The following is a 24872-nucleotide window of genomic DNA, read 5'->3' on the forward strand; positions in this document are numbered from 1 at the left end:
ATCATATGCACAACACAACAATATGGAATCAAGCTATCAAAGTACAAATAAATGATAAACTACTAAGTACTAACTACCAAAACAAATTACCTGAAAGCTTAAAGGCAGCGATGGCTCATGGCAACATCATTGAAAGTGCTGAGAGGTGCTGGGTTTTTTATAGTGGAGTGAGAAGGCGTAGGATTGAGGTGTTGGGTTTTTTACTAGGTTTTTTTTTTTTTTTAAACGTTAAACTTAAGTTAAGAAAGCTTAAAGGCAGTGATGGCTCACCATTAACAGGGCTGAAAGGTGCTAGGTTTTTGACAAAGGGCTGAGGAGGCACGGGACAAAGGTGCGTGCTGGAGCTTTGTGTTTCTAAGTAGTTTAGGTTTTGTTTTTGAAAACGTTAAACTTATACCATAGGTTTTTTTGAGATTTTATGTTGACATAGGGGTAAATTTGGAACTTTAATTCATTATTAGGCTTCTAAAACCTGTTGGGCTTGTGAGTTTAAGTTTACCCAAATGAATCCCACTTTAAAAAAAAAAATCAAGCCAAATGGTAGGATCGGTAGGATCTCATACGATCCTACACGACCCTACCTACGATCCTAACATTTTTGTGATCCTGTTACGATTTTAAAATTTTTGGTGAGGTGGGATCGTAAAATCGTGCGATTTTACGATCCGGATTGCGATTTTGACAACCATGTCTGTGTTGCATATGAGTTGTGCTGCACATATTTTGAATTTGATTGTTCAAGATAGGTTGTCTCTTATTGGTGATGGTATTGAAAGGATTCGTGATAGTGTGATTTATTGGATTGGATTACCAAAAAGGAGACAAAAATTTGATGAAAATGCACGTCAATTGCGTGTTCAATGCACTAAAGAGTTGGTCTTAGATTGTAAAACACATTGGAATTCAACTTACTTAATGCTTTCTACTCCATTGACTTATAAAGATGTTTTCTCTCATTTGGCTAAACGTGAAGCATCTTATACTTGTTTGTCATATGACTATGATTGGGAGTTAATCAAAGATATCTGTGGGAGGTTGGAGTTGTTTTATAGTGTGACTGAGTTTTTCTCTGGTCGTAAGTATCCCACAATTAATATGTATTTTACTTTAGTGTGAGAGTTGAAAATAGCATTGAATGAATGGAGTTTGTCTTCAAATGAAATGATAAGTAGGATGGCAAAAAGCATGCTTGCTAAATTTAATTCTTATTGGGCTAATGTTAATGTTGTTATGGCGGTTGTTGCTATCTTGGATCTAAGATATTAGATGAAGTTGTTGGAGTTTTATTATTCTAACATTTATGTTGATAATTCTGATTTGGAGATTGAAAAAATTAAGAATATTTATTATAATTTGCTTGATGAGTATGGAGAAGTAGATGAGTCCCTTGTAGATAATGAAGGAAGTTCTCATATGCCTGCAAGTATTTGAAATTATGTGGCACAAATGAAATGTAGGTTGAGTGGGGCAATGTCATCTTTTGATTTGTTTGTAAATAATAGTTCAAGTAGTTCAACGAAACATGGAAGTGTTAGGATGGAATTTGATCATTTCATTGATGAAGGAGTGTTTAAGAGGAGTGAAGACTTTGATATTTTGGCATTGTGGAAAAGTAATGGTCTCAAGTATCCTACTTTACAAATGATTGCAAGAGATATTTTAGCTATTTTTGTCACAACTGTTGCTTTAGAATCTGCCTTTAGCACTAGTGGGAGACTATTAAGTCCACACTGTAGTAAACTTCATCTCAAGACTATAGAGGCAATGATGTGTGCTTAGAATTGGTTATGAAGTAAAATCAACGGTTAACAATTGACTAATTTGTATTTATAAAATGAAATCAAAATTGTATTTTTATATTTGCTAGTTGTAATTTGATGAATTTTATTCCATTTTTTAATTCATTGTTGTAGGTTCTTCAACTATGCTTGGAGATTGTACACTTTAATTAATTCTTAAAGATGGGGAGCCTAAAGAAGAGGATGGGAGTTGTGTCACAACTGTGGAGGATTAGACTTTTTGTATTGATTTAGTAGCCTTTTTTATTTCTTAAACTTGTTCGATTAATTTGCTGGTTTGCAATTATTCTAAACTTGTGGGATTTATTTTGTAGTTTTTTATTTTCTTAGACTTGTTGGACTTGTGATATTTATTTCTTGGACTTGTTGGATTTATTTTATTTTTATGTTTAGCAGGTGATTTTAGCTATGATTTATTGATTTATGATTAAATGGTTATCTTAGCTATGTGATTTATAGATTTATAATTAACAGGTAATTTATTGATTTATGATTAATAGCCTATGATTTGAACTGATTTGGAATTTGGGCCATGTTATATGGACTTGAATCTACACATTTAGGGCTTGAATATAGGAAAAATGAATTTGGGCTTCAATTTTTTTTCGATTGGGCCACGATTTGGGCCTCGAATTGGGCCCAAATCAAGTTGGCCTAAATGGGGTCCGTGGGGTAGGTCTGGGCCCAAAAAAAATCCGTTTAATAAACAGACCAGGTTCGGGCCGTAGGTCCAGGTATGAAAAAACCTGGCCTATTGTCATTCCTAGTGATCAGCCACACAAGTTTATAGGCTTTCATCTTCCTAATATTGTTGCTCTGCTCTAATGGCCCAAGGAAGAATTAGTTTGATTTTTGCCACAGTTCTATTATTGGGTTTGTTCTTTCACTGTGGGAACATTTGGGCAAAAGCCTATTTCGTTGGATATGATCCAACTGGTTGGACCTTCAACATGAAAGATTGACCCGCTGGAAAAAAACTTCAAACCTAATGACACACTCGGTAAGTATGAACCATCATTATTTTTTACTTTTTTTCTTTTATTCTTTTTTGGGTAAAATGCAAAACTAATTCTCTAAGTTTCTTCAGATTTCATTTTAGTTCTTTAACTTTGCTTTTGTTCATTTCAGTCCTCTAATTTTCAAGTTTATTCAAATAAGGTTTTTCCATCAACTTTTGTTATATGTTGAGGTTAATTTTTTAATTTTATAAATTTTTCTTCAAATTTTTTAAATTAAAAAAAAATTCAATTAATGATTGAAAATATTTTCCAGATTTTTTTTTTCAAAAAATTTTAACAAAAGTGAACGGAAAGGCCTTAATTGAATAAATTTGAAACTTGAAGGACTAAAATGAATGAAAGTAAAGTTAGAGGGCTGAAATAAAATTTGAATAAAGTTATATGATCAATTTTGCATTTTAGCCTTTTTTTTATTTTTATTTTGAGAGAGTTTCAACCTATGGCGTCCGCTCCTGATGAGCACTCTTTGTCATTAGACCAAGACACCAATCAGTTTTTGATGTAGGCAGGAATTAAACTCTAGATATCTTATTCAACCATCATAGATTTTACCAGTTAAGCTAACTGGAACCCATACCTTATTTTTTTATTAATGGAAAATTAGTTGGTACATAGTTGTATTAATAATCATATTTTAGATTAGATAATAAAAATTATGTCCTACACATTGTGGTTGAACCAAATGACTTAGTGTAATCCTTACTTATATTGTATTTGCTTTCACTACGTGGCTCACAAATTATTAGTCAATAAACTCAATACCGATTATTGTTGACACTCTATTACGAAAGTTTTAACAAATTTAAATATTATTTCAATTAAAATTCTCCGTTCATTTTTAACTTATTATGACATCCCAATCTAGTAACATATAAGATTAGATTAGTCCTATAATTTTTGTTCAAGTTGATTTTGTCTCTAATACTCTATTAAAGCAATTTGAATATTCTCCAATCTCCAACTAATAAGGCTCAGAATTTTGTCCTTGGTTTCTATGCTACAGTGTTTTCATACAATCGAGGAGAGCACAATGTGATCGTTGTGGACAAACAAGGTTACGATACATGCAAAGCACCAGAAAATGCTTACGTACAAAGTAGTGGATTCGATTACATAATCCTTAACAAGGGAGAAAACTATGTCATTTGCAATTTTACTGGACATTGCGAGGCCGAAATGAAGATGGCTGTTAATGTCTTGTAAAAAAAGATCTTCGAATTGCCTTTTTTTTTTCCTTTTTCTTTTTTATTGTCAACAAGATAATCCAATGGAGTGATCAATAAAAGTAATTAATGCTATGCTTTGAATATGTGAATTTGTGTGCCTTTTTTTTTTTTTTTCTTTTTTCAAGAAGTGGTAGTTTATACGATCCACAAATCATTATTTGATATTTTGGGCTTGATGGTGTTGTGTTTAGGTGAAGAAGGCCTTCACTGTTGAATATATTGGGAGTTTGTATGTAGAGTGGACTGGGCTTTAAGGATCTGAAGAGTTTGAGTCTCACCTGAAGTTAAATCTTAGTTGGGCTTTTGTGGTGTATTGGGTGGGTTGAATTGGGCTCATATTTTAACCAAAGAATTTTCTTGACCGAGTTAATTTTAGTTGTTTTTGAGAGGGGACTTTTGATTTTAACGCTGGGCTTAAGAAGAAAAGTGTTATTGGGGTAATTTTTAAAGTTGGGCTGAGGGTGTTGACTATTTCAGATTGGGCCCTAATACTGGAAAAAAGGGAAACTAAATACAATATTGTTGGGGGAAAAGTTCTCTCAATATATCATGATTCAATGAAGAAAACATTGAAAATCAAAAGAAAGATACAGAAAATGTGGAAGAAAAAGTAGAGGATCCTAAGGTGGGATATCAAGTCAGCAATTCATTGAGAGTATCTAATAATTTTTCACTCTAATGACCCATATATAGTGACCACAGTCAAGAAGGAGCCAAAATTCAAAACTTTATGAGATGTGACACAAACCTGTGAGTATTCTACATGTTGATTGTCATGTCATAAACCAATCTTAATGAGAAATACCAAAATCCGTGTTAGATTATATTTATGATGTATTTGGTTTTGCTACTTTGTGGAGAACTGTACAACATAAAATCTGCAAGACATTTGTGCGGATTTGTAACCAAAACCATTCTTCTATCTTGCATCTAAAATAGTGACAGTAACCTCATTAGCAGTATAAGGATTTTTTCCACTAGATGATGATGTATCAATTCCCATAGAAGAAGCTTCAGTAACAAAACCAGGTTCCTTGGGTTGGGGCACCATTGCATTCTCAGTTGACAACATCAATAACACAGATGACATAGTTGGTCTGTCATCCACGCGTTGTTGTACGCACAAAAGACCCACTTGGATACATCTTACCACTTCATTCTCAGAATGTGATTCATCAATAAGTGCATCCATGAGTTCCAATGGCTTCCCTTCATTCCATAACTTCCATGCCTGAAACAATTTCAATCATGTTTCAAAATATGTCAGACTTGAAGATTGAAGTTCACATCATTAAAAATTTAATCTTAATTAGTTCGTATTCTTACATGTCCTAGCAGGTTGAGATCATGGTCGGGGTGATAAAATCCCCAGTTTTTCTTTCCACTTATTATCTCCAATAATAATACACCAAAACTGAAAACATCTGATTTCACTGAAAAGTTCCCGCTCATTGCATATTCTGGAGACATATAGCCACTGCATGCCAAAACAAGAATTTCAGCATTTGTAAACAAGGAAATGCATTTTCAAAACATTATTAGAAAACTCACTATGTTCCCATTACTCTCTTGGTCGTTTGTTCTGTCTGTTCTGCTCCAAAAATTCTTGCTATGCCGAAGTCTGAGATTTTGGGGTTCATCTCATTGTCTAGTAAGATGTTGCTTGCTTTAAGATCCCTATGGATGATTCTTAGCCTAGAGTCTTGATGAAGATATAGAAGTCCTCGTGCTATTCCCATAACGATGTCGAAGCGCATCTTCCAAGTCAACTTCTTTCTAGTCTCATCTAGAAAATCATATAATCAACAATGTTAATTCTCTTTTTCTTTATCAAAATATGATCTTTATCTTTTAGCACTATGAAAATGAAGCAAGCACACAATTAAGAATGATGAAACAAATCAAGTGTTAATCAAGTGTTAAAGGCTCAAACCAAAGAGAAAGTTGTCCAAGCTTTTGTTTGGAAGATACTCATAGATTAGCATTCTTTCTTCTCTTTGAATGCAGCATCCCAAGAGCTTAACAAGATTACGGTGTTGAAGTTTTGCAATCACTATAACTTCATTCTTAAACTCTTTGATGCCTTGTCCAGAATTCTGAGAAAGCCTCTTCACTGCAATTTCTTGTCCAGTTGGCAACACACCCTATGAGAATGCCATATCAAAAATCAGTAATCCTATCATATGCAAGGAAACATAAAGCCTTATGTTCCCCAATTTGATATCTTGTAATTACGGTTTCTTCTCTCATGGAAAATTACCTTGTAGACAGGACCAAAGCCACCCTGTCCAATCTTATTTTTAAGGGAGAAATTGTCAGTAGCAGCAGAAACAGTCTCCAGATCAAAAAGCGGTAGCTCAAGGTCTTCCTCCTGAGTTTCTTCTGTGAAATATCTATGGGAACTGTTTAAGCTTTCAGCTGCAACATACAAATTGATCAGCAAAAGAAAAGGATAAATTGATTGTACTTATTTTGGCAATCACAACCACCGCCACTATAAATACCATGGCAGTATTTCAAAAGAATTTGTAAACGAATTTATATACTGCAACTCAATCAAACAAAATTAATAAATACATAAGTAAACTTAAAAATATATGCCAATTCAATTATTCATACAGCTCCCTAGAATTTCAATAAATTGTTCTAGCCATGAGATTTACAGCAGCAGACAGCAATTTTTACAACTAGTTTTCCACAAAACAAGCATCAGTGGAGCAAGCAAGCATAGTCCTTTAAATAAAATGTTTTGCATTCCCTTCAGTACAGAGCAGTGAAACATCAAATATAAAGTTATATACAGGGCAAGCAGACAATGACAAATCAGGTTATTAAGAAGAAATTATTAAGCTAAGCTCCAAATTGAGGCAAGACACAAGCCAAAACAGGCACTTATCACTTAACACATACTGGTATTTTTCAAGCCTTGTCCCACTGATTTGTCACTTATGCATATATGAAAAAGAACAACCATGTTTAGTAGTTTGACAGTTAAGGAAACCTAATTATGAACACAGAGCAGTTAATAACTCTGCCTTATTGAAAAATATCCATTCTTTTAGAAATTATTTCCCTTAGAAAAATCATTCTATAGTCAAAGTGACATACTGCAATTTTGTTACACACAAATGAAATTATGAAGCTACTGAAATTTTTATTATTAATGAGATGGCATATCCCACTTAGATGCCCCTCTGTCAACCAAAGATTCCTATTATGCTAATGTAAACTGTAATGTGTTAAGATAGGGGCAAAATTAAGCAAATAAGAACTTCAATCAATATATTAACATCTTAAAGATTAATTAAGGTCCAAAAGATTTGAGCTATTTCATCAAACAATTTTATAAGAATAACAATACTAAGGCACTTTATGAGCTGTTTTACCTCTTCTCCGTCTCCTTGCCCTTCTCATTCGACAAGTGTACCAGCCAATGATGCCAACTAGAAGCATCCCAGTAACTGAACATATGATGCTAGTGACAATCACCTTCACTTGTCTATCCCTCTTAGCATCTGCAATTGCCTCTGGACACCAAAGAAGTTGACAGAGTGAATCATTTTTTCTAAAAATGCTAACCCCATTGTGAGTAGCATAGAAGTTGCTTTAAGCTTTAATCCACTTGGGTCATCAGTGCTCAAAAGCTAACATAGCAGACTAAAAAATTCAGGCAAATTAAATAATAAGGAGCCACAGATTATTAGGACTGGCTATGCCAGCAAAGGTCCCTCATCCATTTAGTCCAAGGGACTTATGATTCCCTATGCCACTATTTAGTTTCCTTCATGAAAACGAAAAAGCTGCTTTACCATGAACTTTCAGATGTCAAATTACAGCAAAATAACTAAGCTTATGCAACAAGCTAGCTAAATTTACATATCTTCTGAAGAATAAATTTCTACTAGCCATGAAGTCCATGTTCTGCCATAAAAATTATGATTATTATGTTATCCTAAAACCTGCACTCTGGAGGCTGAGCTGTGTGTGCGTGTGTGTGTATTTGAATTATTCAATTAGCAGAAGCTATCACAATAAATCATTAATGAACATTACTTACCGAGTTCCTCTTTCGCCATTCTTATATAGAGATCATCCCCACCTCCTGAAAAATCTCTCATATCAAGCAAATCATCAAACCACAACAAACAGTCTCCTCCATTTCCATGGATATCTACCATAGTATAAGCCATACATGAACAATTCCTCAAACACACAGACTTACATTCCTCAAGGCTCAAATTCCTACTTGCCGCCAAATGCGAATTATCAGGCAACTTCATTCCTCCATACTTGACAAAGCCATCTCCATTCCCACAATCCAATTCCCACTTCCTCACACACCCACCTGACCAATCAACCCGTGCCCAATCGTCAGGTGACTTAGGCCTAAAACCATTCAAACACTCACATTTTGGACCATCATAGCAATTGCCATAAGGCCCACAAACCATATAGCTATCACAACTGTCCCTCTGAAGTGTAACCATTATAGCCCACTCATTGCTATTCTTACTCCATTGTAGGTACTGAATCAAACCATCTGGGGTCACCACAAACCTTGACAACAATGATTGGTCTACAATTTTGAATGTATAATAAACCTCCTCAATGCTTGAATTGAACATAGGAATGAACACAGGATTGGACCTCAATGCAGCACTGCCACTGAACCTGACTCCATCCCATGGACCCCACCTATTTCTCTTCTGCGTCCCTTTCCTCAACACCAACTGAGGTGTCTCAGGTGGGTCCAAACTAAAACTGAACTCCCCAACAGAAGGATCATTAGCAGATAACCATGATCTCATGTACATGTGAAGACCATTTTTAAGGTTCCAACCGAGCTTCATGTCTGGCAACAAAGTGTCAGTTATGTAATCAAAACTTTGCCAAATATACCCTTCTGAATCACCATTATTTTCCTCTCTAAAAACTAGATTGCCATTATCCAATAGCTGCAAAATGGGACTTTTAAGTACCACGGTGGCATTGACAGACCAAATAGCAAGTGAATTATTAGCCAAAAGTGAGAACCCATTTGAGCCCATTGACAGTGACCCTGAAAGCCCAGTAATTGAGTTGTTTCTATTGGCGATCCAGACCACAGCAGGAGGGATGTTCTTGTATTTAATGCCCAAATACCTGTTGCTTGAACTGCCTGGGCTAAAGAACCCAAGCTCAAAGCGTTGCCCAGATGACACCAAAGTTTGGCCATCTTTAAGCACCTGGTTTGGTCTCAAGATGTCTGAAACAACTGTTGCTGCAGTGGAAGTTTGTGATGCTGAAGATAACCAGATGTAACAAAATGAGAGAAACAAAGAAAACCCCATTTCTGTTCAAGTTAAAATGGAGGAGTTCTTGTTAACAATAATATTAAAATCATAGAGTGTATCATTTGGCTTCTGGGTTCAACTTCTTGAGCTGGAAAAGTCAAAATAGACGAGAGCCAGTTGATAAATTGGGATTAATAACTTATCTGGAAAGTCAAACACGACTTTAAGGCACTTGTCGCTTGTCAGTAGTGTGACCTGAGAAGCGCCATGAAACCTGTCATGAAACCTGTTATATGGATGGCAATGATTCCGTAGCCTTCAGGTTAGGGTCTTTTCATTGGCCAATATAAGACCATTGCTCTGTAGATTCTCTTAAATATTCAATTAACAACTACTTTTGATAGATGTCCACATTCAATCAACAACTTTTGACCAATGTCCACTTTCGTGTACTGTTAATTGTTCTAGTGCGTTGTTTCTATTTTTTTAGAAATAGATATAAGTGAAAAAAGAGTGAAAATCTAGAAGTACATGTAATCAATATATATATATATATATATATATATATATATATATATATATATAAAGCAGAGAACTCATGTGAGGGTATATGAAATCTTACCAAGTAGAGTTTTAATTTTGTATTTAGCTTTTTTTTTTTTATGTGTTTTATTAAATTTTTTTCACTGTTATTCAAAAGTTCACATCAACTTATTTTACTGTTATCTCATTAATGTCTCTTTAATTTATTAAACTTTTTTTTTAGAATCATTTAATTGATTAAACTTACACTACACATTTTTCTATTATTCTAAATGTCTTTTAGCATATCTACTGTTTTAGTATTTAAAAAAATAATCCAAAAATAATAATAATAATTCAGAACTAATAGATAAGGCCTTAAAAAGAGATAGAAAGACATAAAAATGTTATGGATTACTAAATAAAGCGCATTTTTTCATTATATATTACCAAAATAAAATATCTGAGACTGACAAAATATTTGAAAGGAAGAGAAAGAGGAATCTAAGAGGTCACTACCTCTGTTATACCGGTCGCCCACTACAATCAAGATGCTGAAACTCCTAAGGTTATAATTATTTTTTCTTTTTTCTTTTTAAAATTAGGGGCTTAAATATGATTTTGGTTTGGGTAATTTGGTTGGATGGTTTTTACTTTGAGTATATAAAGAGAGAAAATATTTGGTGCGCAATGTAAATTCATACTTTATCATAATTTAATTTTAAATCATCTATAAGATACATGCATGTACACTTACCCACATCATGTCTTAATGTTACACTATCGATGAGTAGAAGACGGTGAGAGAGTTGGGTATACTTTCATTTTATAATATGAAATATGTGAACGCAACACAAATTAGTTGATTTTCATGGTTCCGTTACTTTTTTGCATTTATGGTTTCATGATTTTAAAAAAAAATAATAATCTTAACTTGAGAATGTTACAAATATCCAATGAAACTACTAAATTAATATCTCAAAATGTATATGTTTATTTACTCTAATTTAGTTTATTTTTTCTTTATAATATATGTACAACATTATCCAAAACCATCTTCCATAAAATATCTAAATGCATATATTAATTATCTATAGTTGTGTATTAATTATATATATTAAATGAATTTGTATGATTATTTTTTATAAACTTTATAAAAGAGATAATTATTAGTTGGAATAATAATAATAAATTTAGAATATGACATTCTTACTCATGTTTAGTTGTTAATCCTTTAAACTTCCTAACTCCACACACACACACACATATATATAAGTGTGTGTGTAATAGAATAAATATATTTATTTTGTTATAGCATAATGAAATTTTAATACTCACTCCCTCTCAATTTGTTTGTCCATTGAAAAGTCAAACTTTTTAAAGGAATATCATTTATTGTCTTATATTTCCAAAACTATCCTTAAATAAATTTATCAGTTTTTTTTTTTTATAAAAAAAAGAGTTATTTTTAATGAGGCAACTAAAAAGGTGTCCCAATTAGATTAATTTTTTAAAATATTTATTAGTTTTCTTTTCAAATAATTTTGAAAATAAAATAGGAGTATAATAGGAACTGTGGGGCGCAAAAAGATCCTGATGGGAATGTGGGCCTTTTGGGCCGTGTTAAGGAAGGCCGACCTTGTTAGTACTATGGGTCGGCCCATACGCCAAGGGTCCGAGGATCCAGCCGAGGGTGAACTTACCCTCGGATGAACACCGAAGAACTCGGGATTTCATAGTAAAGATTAGGGGATGACACGGTTAGGGCCAATGGTTAAAAGGGGTGAACCCTAGAACGCCCCAGAAGCACCGGTGTTGAAGAAATGTCAAAGATAAAGGCTGCTACCTCCACATTAAAGACCCTGCACCTACCACCCTGGCCGCATTTATGGGGAAGTGACACCTGAACAGTGGAAGAGAAACTTCTGGTTACTATTCAAAGGCACTGAGAAAAGAAATATCTAGGCTAAGGGGGAGGTGAGGCAATACGTGTACAAAGTATTCAAAAGAGTAGTATTTAAAGAGCAATCTAAGACAGCAAAAGGGACAGACTTTTTGTAACCTAAAAAGAAAAAGAAACAAAGACAAAGATATAATATAAGAACAACTCTCGTTTTACATCCGAGGAAGCTGATTTACGATATTCCTTGTTGTTTCCAATTACTTGCAATCTTTAGTTTGTCATTTAATCCTCACACGGTTCTAACCTGGGTTTCAAGCCCACACTCTACAAATTCATATTGTTTAAGGCTCATTGGGCCTGAGCCCATAACTGTTCTTGGGACCAGGTGCGATTGTGCACTTACAATTGGCGCCGTCTGTGGGAAATCTAGTCTAGAAGAGGTAGGAATATTATGGCAGGCTTAGGCTCTCACCATGCAGAGTCACAAGGATCACAACCGGAAGATCATTTCGAACGTCTTGAACATCGTAGGGATCGTGAGGGAAGCGTCCATACAGAATACCCAGGGGCTAGCCATACTCATGGTGAGGGTAGCACTACCCACGATGAGGGTTCTAGATCCATGCAGAAGGAAATCAATCATTTGAAGAGGAAGTTGCGCCGTGCTAAACGTAAGGTTTCCCCGTCCTCGTCTAGTTCTTCTTCTAAGAAGGATAGGGGAGTTGGCTACAGTTCAAGGTCGTGTTCCCCCACCAGTGCAACATCCTCCGGTGAGGAGGACGACCAGCCAACCCGCAGACGTAAGAAGCTTTGTTCTAGGGGCTTAGGCAACGATACCATGAGTAGGGCGTTACACCAACTCTCTAAATCTCCGTTTTCACGGAGGATTGAGAGGGGGAGGCTTCAGGGGAGGTTCACCCAGCCCACCTTTACCATCTATAATGGCCGGACGATCCGGTGGAGCACGTGAGTCACTTCAACCCGAGAGGATGGCGTGCACTCTCACAATGAGACTACGATGTGTAAGGTTTTCCCCTCCCGGCTTGGGCCTCGTGGCTATGAGATGGTTTAACGGTCTCAAATCGGGGTCCGTAGGCTCATTTGGGGAGCTAGCTAGGGCATTTGCTTCGCGGTTCATTACGTGTAGCGAGGTCCCTCGGCCATTGGACTCGTTGCTATCCATGGCCATGAAGGAAGGGGAGACACCGAAAGCATACTCCGACCGATCTCGGGAGATGTTTAATGAAATAGATGGCGACTTTGATGAGGTGGCGCTTAATACCTTTAAGGTGGGTCTCCCTACTGATCACGACCTAAGAAAGTCTTTGACGAAAAAGCCCGTCCGCAGTGTACGCCGCCTTATGGATCGTATTGATGAGTACAAAAGGGTAGAGGAAGACCGAGCAGGGGAAAGGAAAGGAGAAGGTTATCCCGCGGAGAGAAGCGGATTTCAGTCGGACGTATATCACAACAACAAGCCGAGGAGGGATTACTTCGGGCAATCTGGCTCGGCAGCACCTCAGGCTGTAAATACTGTGTTCCGAGAACCGGTGCATCAATTACTAGAGAAAGTTCGTAAAGAGCCTTTCTTCAGATGGCCAGGCAAGATAGCAGGGGACCCTGCGAAAAGAAACCAAAATCTCTTTTGTCAGTACCATCAGGATGTAGGTCACACTACCGAGAACTGTCGGACCCTGTGGAACCATCTAGAGCAGCTCGTCGGTGAGGGAAAGTTGAAGAAGCACTTGTGTCGGCCCCATCAGGTCGGTCAAGTTGGTTCAAACAACCGAAGGAACAATTCATCTCGGCCGCGTTGGGAACAATTAATGTTATCTTCGGCGCACCGGTAGGACCGGCTCGGGTCCCGCTGGGGTGATGGCGGACCTCATCCTCGGAGTCGAGGATGTGGGTAACGAGCCGAAGAGGTTGAAGGGCACCTTGCCCGTCCTAGGTTTCTCGAGGAGGATAAGGTAGGGACTATTCGGCCCCATGACGATGCTCTTGTGGTCACCCTCGGGATAGGGAACTATGATGTGAGAAGGTGATGATAGACACCGTGCGGCGGTGGCATATCATGTACCCTGATCTATTCAAGGGGTTGAGGTTGAAGTTGGAAGATCTTACTCCTTATGATTCGCCGCTTATAAGTTTTGAGGGGAGAGCCGTTGTGCCGAAGGGACAGATACGTTTGCCCGTTCAATCCGGCTCAGAAACGGTTGAGGTGGACTTTATTGTGGTTGATGCGTACTCTCCGTATACAGCCATCCTCGCCAGGCCATGGCTGGACGCTCTTGGAGCTGTCTCCTCTACCTTGCATGTTAAGGTTAAATTTCCCTCAGGGGAATGTGTTGAAAAGGTCCTCGGCAGCCAATCGGTGGCTAGGCAGTGCATATCGGCTGCTGTCCTGCATCAGGCGGAGGCCGAATCTTCGGCCCTGGTCACTAAGGAATTATAGCAATTAACTGCTCCTAGTTCATACGGGATGGTGACAGGGAGGATACATATTGCGAGGGGTTGGAGAAGTTTCCGAGAGCCGATGACCCGGAGAGGTTCTTCCAAGTCTGTACTCTTGCCACATCAAGAGAAGAGGGAATTGTTAGAATTTTGAAGGACAATGTTGATGTTTTTGCGTGGGATCCTTATGAAGCTCCGGGCGTTGATCCGAGCTTCATTTGTCATCACTTAAATGTCAATCCAGTCGTCGTTCCGAGAAGGCGGCCCACCTCGGCGGTCCTCCATGGAACATTCGAGGCCGTGAAGCGAGGTTCTTAAGCTTAAATGGGCTGGTGCTATCAAGGAGGTTGTCTACCCCGAGTGGTTGGCTCATACGGTTGTTGTGCACTAGAAGACTGGAACGTGGAGGGGAGGTGTGGACTACACCGATCTGAACAAGGCCTGTCCTAAAGATTCGTTCCCAATGCCACGTATTGATCAACTAGTGGATGCCACTGTCGGACATCCTCGGATGAGTTTTTTGGATGCCTTCCAGGGTTACCACCAGATTCCCTTAGCATTGGAGGACCAGGAGAAAACTGCCTTCATTACACCGACGGGGAATTATCATTACAAAGTCATGCCATTCGGCTTAAAGAATGCTGGGGCTACCTATCAAAGAATGATGACCGTAATGTTCGAACAACAACGGGGAAAACCGTTGAGGTATATGTTGACGATATGGTGGTGAAGAGCAAAGCAATACCCTCACACGTGAGAGATATGGCCGACACTTTTCAGATACTGAGAAAGTACAAATTACGCCTCAATGCCTCAAAGTGCTCTTTCGGCGTGGGATCTGGAAAGTTCTTGGGATATATGATTACTCATAGAGGCATAGAGGTAAATCCGGTGCAGGTGAAGGCTATTCAGGGCTTGCAGTCTCCTCGGAACCCAAAAGAAATCCAGAGGTTAACGGGAATGATTGCTGCCTTGAATAGATTCATATCTCGGTCAGCTGACCGGTGTCGCCCTTTCTTCCAACTGTTGAACAAGTGGAAAGGGTTTCAATGGACCGAGGACTGTGAGTTAGCTTTTCAACGGCTCAAGCAATATCTTTCTCGGCCACCCATTCTCGTCTCGTCCGGAGGCACATGAGATTTTGTTTATCCGGCCGTGGCCGTCCATGCGTCCGACTCGGTCCCGATAAGAGATGATGACGGTGCAAAGACCGGTATATTATGTTAGCAAGTCTTTAGGTGATGCCGAAGTGCGTTATCAACCTTTAGAAAAGCGCTCTTGGCCGTGGTTCATGCCACGCGAAAGCTTCCCCACTATTTTCGGTCTCACACGGTGGTTGTTCGACTCAGCTTGCCCCTCAAGGGCGGTCTTTGCGTAGCGCCGACTACACAGAAGGGTAGCGAAGTGGGGGACTATCTGGGGGCTTTTGATGTTAAATACAAGCCTCGCACCTCGGTGAAGGGCCGGGTCCTCGCTGACCGTGGTAGCGGAATTTGCCGAGCCATTGCTTGGAAGAAACTGCGAGAGGCCCACATGGGTGAAAAATCGCGGGGGGCAATCGTAGCCGGCGTGTCTCCAATATGGGAAGTGTATGTGGATGGGGGCGCTAATCGGAGAGGATCCGGTATTGGACTCGTTCTAATGTCCCCCGAAGGAATTGTCTTTGAAAAATCTTTAAGATTGGCCTTCTCGGCTACTAACAACGAGGCCGAATATGAAGCGATCCTTGGTAGGCATGCGAGATGGTACTTAAAATGGGTGGTAAGGAAATCCATGTATTCTCGGACTCTCAATCGGGTGGTCGGCCGGGTCACGGGGACCATGGAGGCTAGAGACCCTAGAATGCAAGAATATTTGGCCCAGAGATCAAATGTCGCAAACCGAGTTTGGTTCCTTCGCCTTAACCCATATCTCTCGGAGCGGAAACACCCGTGGACTCCTTAGCCACGCCGGCAACTACCTCGGCTCAAGGTTTACCTAGGGTTATCCTCGTTCGGGATTTACTAAAGCCCTGTTGTCGTTGCCGACGCACCTCGCATCCATCTAATAAGGCCTCGGGCCTAGTCGGATGGACTCGACCATATCCTTTCTTAAGAATGACATCCTTCCCGAGGACGGCCGGCAGAAAAATACGTCGAAAGGCGCCGCGTTTCGGTTGTCCGAGGACCGAAGCTATACAAACGATCCTTTTCGGGGACCGTATTTGTTGTGTGTGCACCCCGAATCGACGGACTCATTCTTTGGAGGAACCGCATGAGGGAATTTGTGGGAGCCACACGGGGAAGGTCCTTAGCCCATAGAGCCACGACTCGGGGTTATTGGTGGCCCAATATGCGGAGGGAGGCTCGGGACTATGCCGAGAAAATGTGATCAATGTCGAGGTTTGTCCCTAATATTCACCAACCTCGGGAGGGAGTTCTCAACCCTCTCCTGGTCCTTGGCCTTTCGTACAATGGGGCTTGGACATTGTAGGGCCATTTTCGAGGTCTGCTGGAAACATAAGATGGCTTATAGTGGGAACAGACTATTTCACTAAGTGGGTTGAGGCCGAGCCCTTGGCAAATATTAGAGATTTTGACTCCAGGAATTTCTTATTGAAAAACATCGTCACTAGATTCGAATACCACACACACTCATCTCTCGATAATGGTGTCCGAGTTCGATAAGAAGGCTTTTAGGAAGTATTGTGGTGACATGGGTATCATAAAATAGATATTCCACCCGCCTATTCTCAAAGGAAATGGACAAGCCGAGGCCGTTAACAAGGTCATAGTCAACGGAGCTCGAAGAAGAGGTTGGACGATGCGAAAGGCAGATGGGTAGAAGAGCTCCCTCATGTCCTGTGGACGTATCGGACCACACCGCGCAGGTCCACTGGAGAAACGCCATTCTCTATGACTTATGGTGCCGAGGCAGTGATACCACTGGAATCTGGTTTTCCTACTTTAAAGACGAGTTCTTTTAGCCCAGAGAATAATAAAAGACTCCTAGAAAAGGATCTTGACTTACTTGAGGAACGGCGTGAGGTAGCTATGGTCCGAATGGCTTATTATCAACAAAAGCTAAAACGAGGGTATGATGCCCACGTGAAACTAAGACCACTCGCGCCAGGTGATCTTGTACTAAGGAAAGTTGTAGGCACTTCTAAGAACCCCGGCTTGGGGTAAGTTGGGACCCAACCGGGAAGGCCCCTATCGCATTGTTTCGGTGAGCATAGGGTCGTATAGGTTAATTGACCTAGACGAAAGAATTGTACCACGTCCATGGAATGTAAATAATCTTAGAAGGTATTATTATTAATAAAATGAGCTTTTGTCAATTAATGGTTCAAAGTTATGAGTAGCTCTGATGCTCGCAGTTATCATTTTTAAGAATCAAACAGAAACTTGGTTAAGTGCAGTCCTCGGACCACCAACCTTGTGGAAATTGATGTCTTATCATTTGTTAAACAGAACCTTAGTTATGTCGGGTCTTTGGACCTCCTACTTTGGGAAAATTAACATTTGAAGTTACTGTTCTAAAGAATCAAACAGAAACTTGGTTAAGTGCAGTCCTCGGACCACCAACCTTGTGGAAATTGATGTCTTATCATTTGTTAAACAGAACCTTAGTTATGTCGGGTCTTCGGACCTCCTGCTTTGGGAAAATTAACATTTGAAGGATTACTTGTTCTAAAGAATCAAACAGAAACTTGGTTAAGTGCAGTCCTCGGACCACCAACCTTGTGGAAATTGATGTCTTATCATTTGTTAAACAGAACCTTAGTTATGTCGGGTCTTCGGACCTCCTGCTTTGGGAAAATTAACATTTGAAGTTACTATTCTAAAGAATAAAACAGAAACTTGGTTAAGTGCAGTCCTCGGACCACCAACCTTGTGGAAATTGATGTCTTATCATTTATTAAACAGAACCTTAGTTATGTCGGGTCTTTGGACCTCCTGCTTTGGGAAAATTAACATTTGAAGTTATTGTTCTAAAGAATCAAACAGAAACTTGGTTAAGTGCAGTCCTCGGACCACCAACCTTGTGAAAATTGATGTCTTATCATTTGTTAAACAGAACCTTAGTTATGTCGGGTCTTCGGACCTCCTGCTTTGGGAAAATTAACATTTGAAGTTACTGTTCTAAAGAATCAAACAGAAACTTGGTTAAGTGCAGTCCTCGGACCACCAACCTTGTGGAAATTGATGTCTTATCATTTGTTAAACAGAACCTTAGTTATGTCGGGTCTTCGGACCTCCTGCTTTGGGAAAATTAACATTTGAAGTTACAACTTTGATCAAAGTTATCTCCTTATTATGTCTGGATGTTAATGCGTTATTGTTTATTAAACTCGCATCTTAAGTTTTATATCTTTAAGTGTTAAGCAATCTTGTGAAAGGAATGGTCCTCGGATCTTACATCCTACTAGAAACAGTGTTATGCATTATAAGGGTTTAATTGCTATATAAGGTCCTCTCTTCTTTTTAATCGAGGCATTGTTCAAATATATTAACCATGTCACCTTTTATTAAATCTTTAGTAATATGCGCGTGATTATGTGAAAGTTATGATTGTGCAAGCCTTGGAGTTAGATTTATTTACTCAAAGAAACTTCTGCAATAAGTACAAAAAGAATAAAGTAAAAACAGATACAACCCAAGTGAAAAGCAAATGAAATTGTTCTTCATTAATCAGTCAAATACGCATTACATATATAATTCAAATATGGAAAAAGAGAAGTCCTAAAGATAGATCCTAAGCTTGGTAGGGGGGTCTTGCTGAGAGGTACTGGTGCCTGCAAGTCTTTCTCAAACTCCGGCTCAAAGGAGTCAAGACTTGCTTTCCCCTTTCTGCTGTCTTCGATGGAAGGACGTTGGGGTTCCTGTCCGGCTCAAGTCCTTCTCTCGCATCCCCTCCTCCTTCCTTCTCTTTGTTGGAACCGAAGGTTCGTAGGATCAGAATTTGGCCGTGGGACCACCGGAGGTAGAGCAGGAAGAGTTGTCTCGGGGTAGGAGTGGCGGCGGAGCCTCTTCAATCTCCGTATTTCCGGGGGAAGCCAAACGTTCTCGGACTTCCTCGGATCCGAAGATAGAGGAACTCCTGCTACGTTTAAAGCTTCCCCCCATACTTTTTGATAGTATTCCCGGCATAAAGTCGCGAACTCCTCCGTCATGCTCCTCTCGTGGTTGCTACCCCTTCTTCGAAACTCGCCTTGGCGGCTTGAAGAGAGAGTTGGAAGGAGGCTGGCTTCTTCCTTCATCAACGCCAGTTCCTTTTTCAGATCCGAGCACTCCCTTTGAGCTTGGGAGAGCTCTTCATCTCTTTCGCGAAGGAGCTTGCGCTGTCCTTCTATCTGGGTCTTCATGGTCTTCAAGTTTGACTCGACCCCATTTTTCTCTCTCCTCAGCTCAGCCACCTCCGAGGTAAGCTTTTCGTTCTCAGCAAGGGCTGTGCCCAAGGACTTCTCAATCTCCATCCTGACTTCGAGCTCAGTTCTGGCTATTTTCCGAGTGTCTTCTATAAACTTCTCGGCTACAAAGACCTCTTGAATGGCCTGCAACAAAGTGTGATAGAATTAGGAATAGTAAACAAACTTATAAATATTGGTAAAGGTGGAATCTTCCTAAAAAAGGGAAAAACTTACCAGCGCTAAGTCTCTTTTTAGTGAGAGGAATAGTTGTGGCTGGCCCATTTTTTCCAAGGTCTCCATGTCCTTGGGCAGCAGGAGAGGGCGTTCCAACACTTCGGCCAAGTGGTGGGCATGGCCTTGTTGAACCACCCTTATACTGGACTGGCAGGAGATGGGTGCGCCGTCCAGTCTTAGATCGGGGGACCAGGTGGTCGGTGCTCGGCGCACTTCAGCCTCGTCCCTGATTTCCCCAATTTCAATCGAGCGGGCCCTACCCTTGCCTTTGTCCAGCTTCTTCTGCTGAGCCGGTGGGAGTTGTTGCCTTGGTTTCTTGGGGTCCTTGTTGGTCGTCCCCTCGGTATCCCCTTCTTCTTCTCAGGGGATCCTCAGTGGAAACTTTGGTTCGAGGGAGGAGGGGGAGGTGGTAAAGATGGGGTAACTTGGGACGTCCCCGTCTTTTTCTCTACAACCTTAGCAGCTCTATTGGTGAGGAGACCCTGCATTCTTCCCATATCTTCTTCGGATTCGTCCTCGGGTAGGGCAACCACAAACCCTACAATTCCAGAGGCCTCGGTGGCTTCTTCCTCCTCGTCGGAAAGTACAACAACCGATTCCCGCGAGGTCCTCGGTGTCTTCGAGATGGAATTGGTCTATCTCGTCGTCAAGTGTATGCGAAGAAGACACCTCTTCGGAACGACGGTTTGCGCGGAGTGCACGGCGAGGGGGACTGCTACTATTGGCCGGTTGTACAAAACGGTGTTAGGAGCGTCCCGGGAGGTCACGGTCGTCCATAAAGTGTGGACGAGCTACGTTTATCCTCCTTCGTCTTCGGTCACCCGTAACTATGGCGTTTTCTATCTCCTGGAAGTCCGAGGAAATGGGAGTGTACCCCAGAATGAGATGAGCAGCCCGGAGTTGTAAGTCTTCGCTAACGAACACCTCGGAGCGAAGTACTCGGTTTAGATCTGCGACGTTACAGTGACTCAGACGAGGACGCACGTGTTGTTTATCTGTAAAAAAAGACATCAAAACAAACAAACCTGGTCAGATTCACACAGATATTTAACAAGTTTAAGTAAGTATGAATATGCATTTCTGTATGTGTTAGAAGAAGTTGTGTTGTGGGGAGATTAATCCTACGGCATCGCACCTGGATCCCCCCACTCAACTGGGCAGTGGAAGCCGTCGTGCCAGTTCCTAGAGACGATCAGGTGGTCGTCCTTCATGCCTTTGTTGGATTTGGGCAGGCAGGAGATTAACCTAACGACACTAGAACGGGACTTAATGTAGTAACCTACTTTGGAAAGTTTATGGGACTCATATAGAAACACGACATCGTGCCATGTGAGGTTTAAACCCATCTGCTCTTTCAGATCATCTACACTACCCAAAACTCTAAAAACGTTGGGGAGACGCGATCGGGACACAACCGGTGGTTGCGAAGGTACTCCCTAGTTACAGGGTTTCATTGGAAGGGTCATCCCACCCTCTATAAAAGCTATCATTGGGATGATAACCTCTCCCTCTTCCTAGAACCGGCCACGGCTTCGAGGGCAATATTTTAACCCTACGTCGCTGGGAATACGGTACTTGGCCCTAAAGCCTTCCATCCCAGCGGCGGTATCAACTAGACACTTGAATTTTCCCATTATAGAGGAACGAAAGGCTAAACTCTAAAGGGGAGAATATTCACGAAGACAGCCGAGGACTGTATCCGAGGAGAAAAGGTTAAGAATTGAGAGAGCAAGAACTTACAAAGTTGAAGGTACGGAGTTTCCACGGTTTTCTGCAGGTAAAGTATGATTGTTGATGTTTTGATGGGATTAACCCCTGAGGAATTAAATGAAGGCGTAGGTTCCCGAAGCGTCACGACGTGCGAAAAGGCGGCCTCGAAATTATATTTGTCCCGCCTAAAATTTCGTGGAGTAACGAGGGCCGTTAGATGCCCATCTTACCGTTGAACGTGAGGGACAAAGTGTAACTGGCAGTAATAAATACGCGCGTTGTTGAAAATAAAACCGCCAAGTGGCATCTTCTGGGACGCGAAACGATTTCCACACGTGCCATCACTCACAAAGTGAGTGGAGTAGGTTCTCGTCGGATCAAAACCCTATTTTTCTCCTCGGACGTTGAAAATTAGAGTTTTGAGGGGCTATTGTGGGGGGCAAAAAGATCCTGATGGGAATGTGGGCCTTTTGGGCCGTGTTAAGGAAGGCCGACCTGCTCCTGGGTTTAGAATTTGTTAGTACTATGGGTCGGCCCATACGCCGAGGGTCCGAGGATCCAGCCGAGGGTGAACTTACCCTCGGATGAACACCGAAGAACTCGGGATTTCATAGTAAAGATTAGGGGATGACACGGTTAGGGCCAATGGTTAAAAGGGGTGAACCCTAGAACGCCCCAGAAGCACCGGTGTTGAAGAAATGTCAAAGATAAAGGCTGCTACCTCCACATTAAAGACCCTGCACCTACCACCCTGGCCGCATTTATGGGGGAAGTGACACCTCGAACAAGCCGATTGGAAGAGAAACTTCGGTTACTATTCAAAGGCCGAGAAAGAAATATCTAGGCTAAGGGGGAGGTGAGGCAACACGTGTACAAAGTATTCAAAAGAGTAGTATTTAAAGAGCAATCTAAGACAAAAAAAGGGACGGACTTTTTGTAACCTAAAAAGAAAAAGAAACAAAGACAAAGATATAATATAAGAACAACTCTCGGTTTACATCCGAGGAAGCTGATTTACGATATTCCTTGTTGTTTCCAATTACTTGCAATCTTTAGTTTGTCATTTAATCCTCACACGGTTCTAACCTGGGTTTCAAGCCCACACTCTACAAATTCATATTGTTTAAGGCTCATTGGGCCTGAGCCCATAACTGTTCTTGGGACCAGGTGCGATTGTGCACTTACAGGAACTTTAGTACATTAATGACTTTTACTTTTAGAAACTGGACAATATTTTGGGACATCCCAAAATAGAATAAAGGACAAACAAATTGGGATAGAGGGAGTATCATTTTTTCTTAGAATCATATGAGAAACAAATTTTCTTTTTTATGTGAGAAAAAATTGAAACACTGTATTATGCAACAATTGATGCAATGCTCAACAAAAAGGGAGAAACTTAGTAACACACAATCAAGAATGTTCCACAAAAAAAAAAAGTATATATGCATTTTTTTAGTAGGCATGAATCATGCTTATCTATATTAACCATTATATCATGTAATTTTCAATTAGTGAACATATATATATATATATAGTGTGATCAAATCACTACACTACTTTTAGTGTCTTTCTATTTTGTCTATAAAATAACTAAAGATTATAATTTTTACAAGGAAAGTTATTGAAATTTTTTTTTTATACATCAATAGTTGAGAGATATGAATTATAAATGTCTCTATTGGAAATTGAGTGTCAACCAGTTAAACTACAATATTATTTATAAAATTATTGAAATATTGGTGAAACTAATAATAAGTTGTACCACACATCGTGCTAGAATTCAGCTAGTGTTATTTAAAAACGGAAAACTATTGCTTAAAATACCATACCAAACGACTCTTTAATCTTCCTTTTCCACCTCCTTTCTTCTTCTTTTTTCTCTCTTTCTTTCTTGGGTTTGATATTTGAATAAGCATAAGTGGTACAAACTCAAACAATTTTATAACATTTGTCCAAACTTTTTTATGCAAGATCGATTAAGAAGAGACATATGAAAAATCAACAAAGATAATTTATGTGATTTAATGGTATGATAAGTGGCAGAGCTAGAAATTTTTGTTTGGAGCTAGGTTGTGGTACTAATATATTTATCAAGACAATCCTCAAATATATACACACACACACACAAACTTTTCTTTTTTTATTTATTATATATACATCTATATATACACACGTTTTTTTATTTGATAAGTTATATATATACACATACCCAAAAAAAGAAAAAGAGCTTAGTATTTTCAATTAAAATTATGTCTGATAGCAATCTTTCATAAAATAAAATTCATTTTTTTCATTTTCACAGTGAAATTCTTAAAAAGTTTCATTTTAAATTCAAGTTATCAAATTTTATACTAAAACAAGTAAAAAAAATTTCAATTAATTGAACTAATGAAATTTTCAAAAATTTGAATGATCCAAAACTTGGAGGAATAAGTTCAGCTCCAAACATATTGAAACTATCTTGCTCTAACCTATTATATGGCAACTAAAAATGCATTTCATGTGTAATTTTAGTGACAAGATTTTTTTAATGAGTTAATGACTTGTTAATCACCATATAACGGGCTAAAAAAGATAGATTCAAACATGTTTGATGCCAAACTTTACCTAATATTTAACAAATATAAAAGTACATTTTACAATAAAAAATAGAATCGCGAAAAATAAAGTTATATCTCTATAATTATTAGACCAATTATTTTTTTTAAAAGTATTATTGGACTAATTCAAATATTTTGGAGGAAACTCTTATTTGTATGGACAAAATTTTGAAAACATTAAAATAATTATATATATTTTAAAATTTTCAAAATTTTGGGGGGCCATGCCCCCCTACACTTCAACATAGCTCCGCCCTGAGTATGACTACATTCATGAGTACAAATGGCTAATAATTCACCATCTGAGAAAATATAGAGTTACAACAATGTTTATATAGTAATATCTCTATTCTATTCTGCTTGTTGTGCTCTACTTCACTCGAGTTATCCATTTCACTAAACTCATAATAAGCTCCCTAACTCAGTCGCTAATTTATGGTATCTTTATATTTTTCTATGCACGTAATTTAATGTTTATAGAATTTTTGGCTACCTACCTATGTAACTTCTTAAACACATATAATTTTCCTTCCCATGATGTCAGATAATAGTCGGAATTAATCACGTGAGAATAATCACCAAACAAGTGCTTCATGATGCACTTAAACCGTTAAACGTGACTGACTCAAAGACCTCATTGAGTAAATCCTTGGGATCTTAAATTCAACATATAAATTTTGCGATTTGATCCACCAAATAACGCCAAGCCCTCGTGTTCTAGACTTTTAGATAGCACT

General features: G+C 39.3%; 2 protein-coding genes across 4 annotated transcripts in view; one reads left to right on the forward strand and one right to left on the reverse strand.

The window, feature by feature from the left end:
* The first annotated feature begins 687 nt into the window (after positions 1-687).
* Positions 688-1779, forward strand: LOC142635767 (zinc finger BED domain-containing protein RICESLEEPER 2-like). The gene is made up of 2 exons (XM_075809860.1): positions 688-1079; positions 1458-1779. The coding sequence occupies exons 1-2, from the start codon at positions 688-690 to the stop codon at positions 1777-1779; spliced, it is 714 nt and encodes a 237-aa protein (XP_075665975.1).
* A 3061-nt stretch (positions 1780-4840) lies between these two features.
* LOC142634441 (receptor-like serine/threonine-protein kinase SD1-8) overlaps positions 4841-24872 on the reverse strand; it is a 30723-nt gene continuing 10691 nt past the window's right edge. Inside the window, exons 1-8 of one of the 3 annotated variants that reach the window (XM_075808734.1) lie at positions 8267-8399; positions 8102-8146; positions 7431-7571; positions 6305-6462; positions 5978-6188; positions 5596-5830; positions 5371-5521; positions 4841-5275 (exon numbers count right to left, since the gene is read on the reverse strand). In XM_075808734.1, coding sequence (XP_075664849.1) covers positions 4964-5275; positions 5371-5521; positions 5596-5830; positions 5978-6188; positions 6305-6462; positions 7431-7571; positions 8102-8120 — 1227 coding nt within the window. In that variant the 5' untranslated portion in view covers positions 8121-8146; positions 8267-8399 and the 3' untranslated portion in view covers positions 4841-4963. Of the gene's footprint in view, positions 5276-5370; positions 5522-5595; positions 5831-5977; positions 6189-6304; positions 6463-7430; positions 7572-8101; positions 9458-24872 lie in introns of those variants that run through there. The other 2 variants (XM_075808733.1, XM_075808732.1) reach the window with 2 other exon arrangements.

The sequence above is a fragment of the Castanea sativa genome, chromosome 5 (genome assembly GCF_040712315.1).
Source record: "Castanea sativa cultivar Marrone di Chiusa Pesio chromosome 5, ASM4071231v1".
NCBI lineage: Eukaryota > Viridiplantae > Streptophyta > Magnoliopsida > Fagales > Fagaceae > Castanea > Castanea sativa.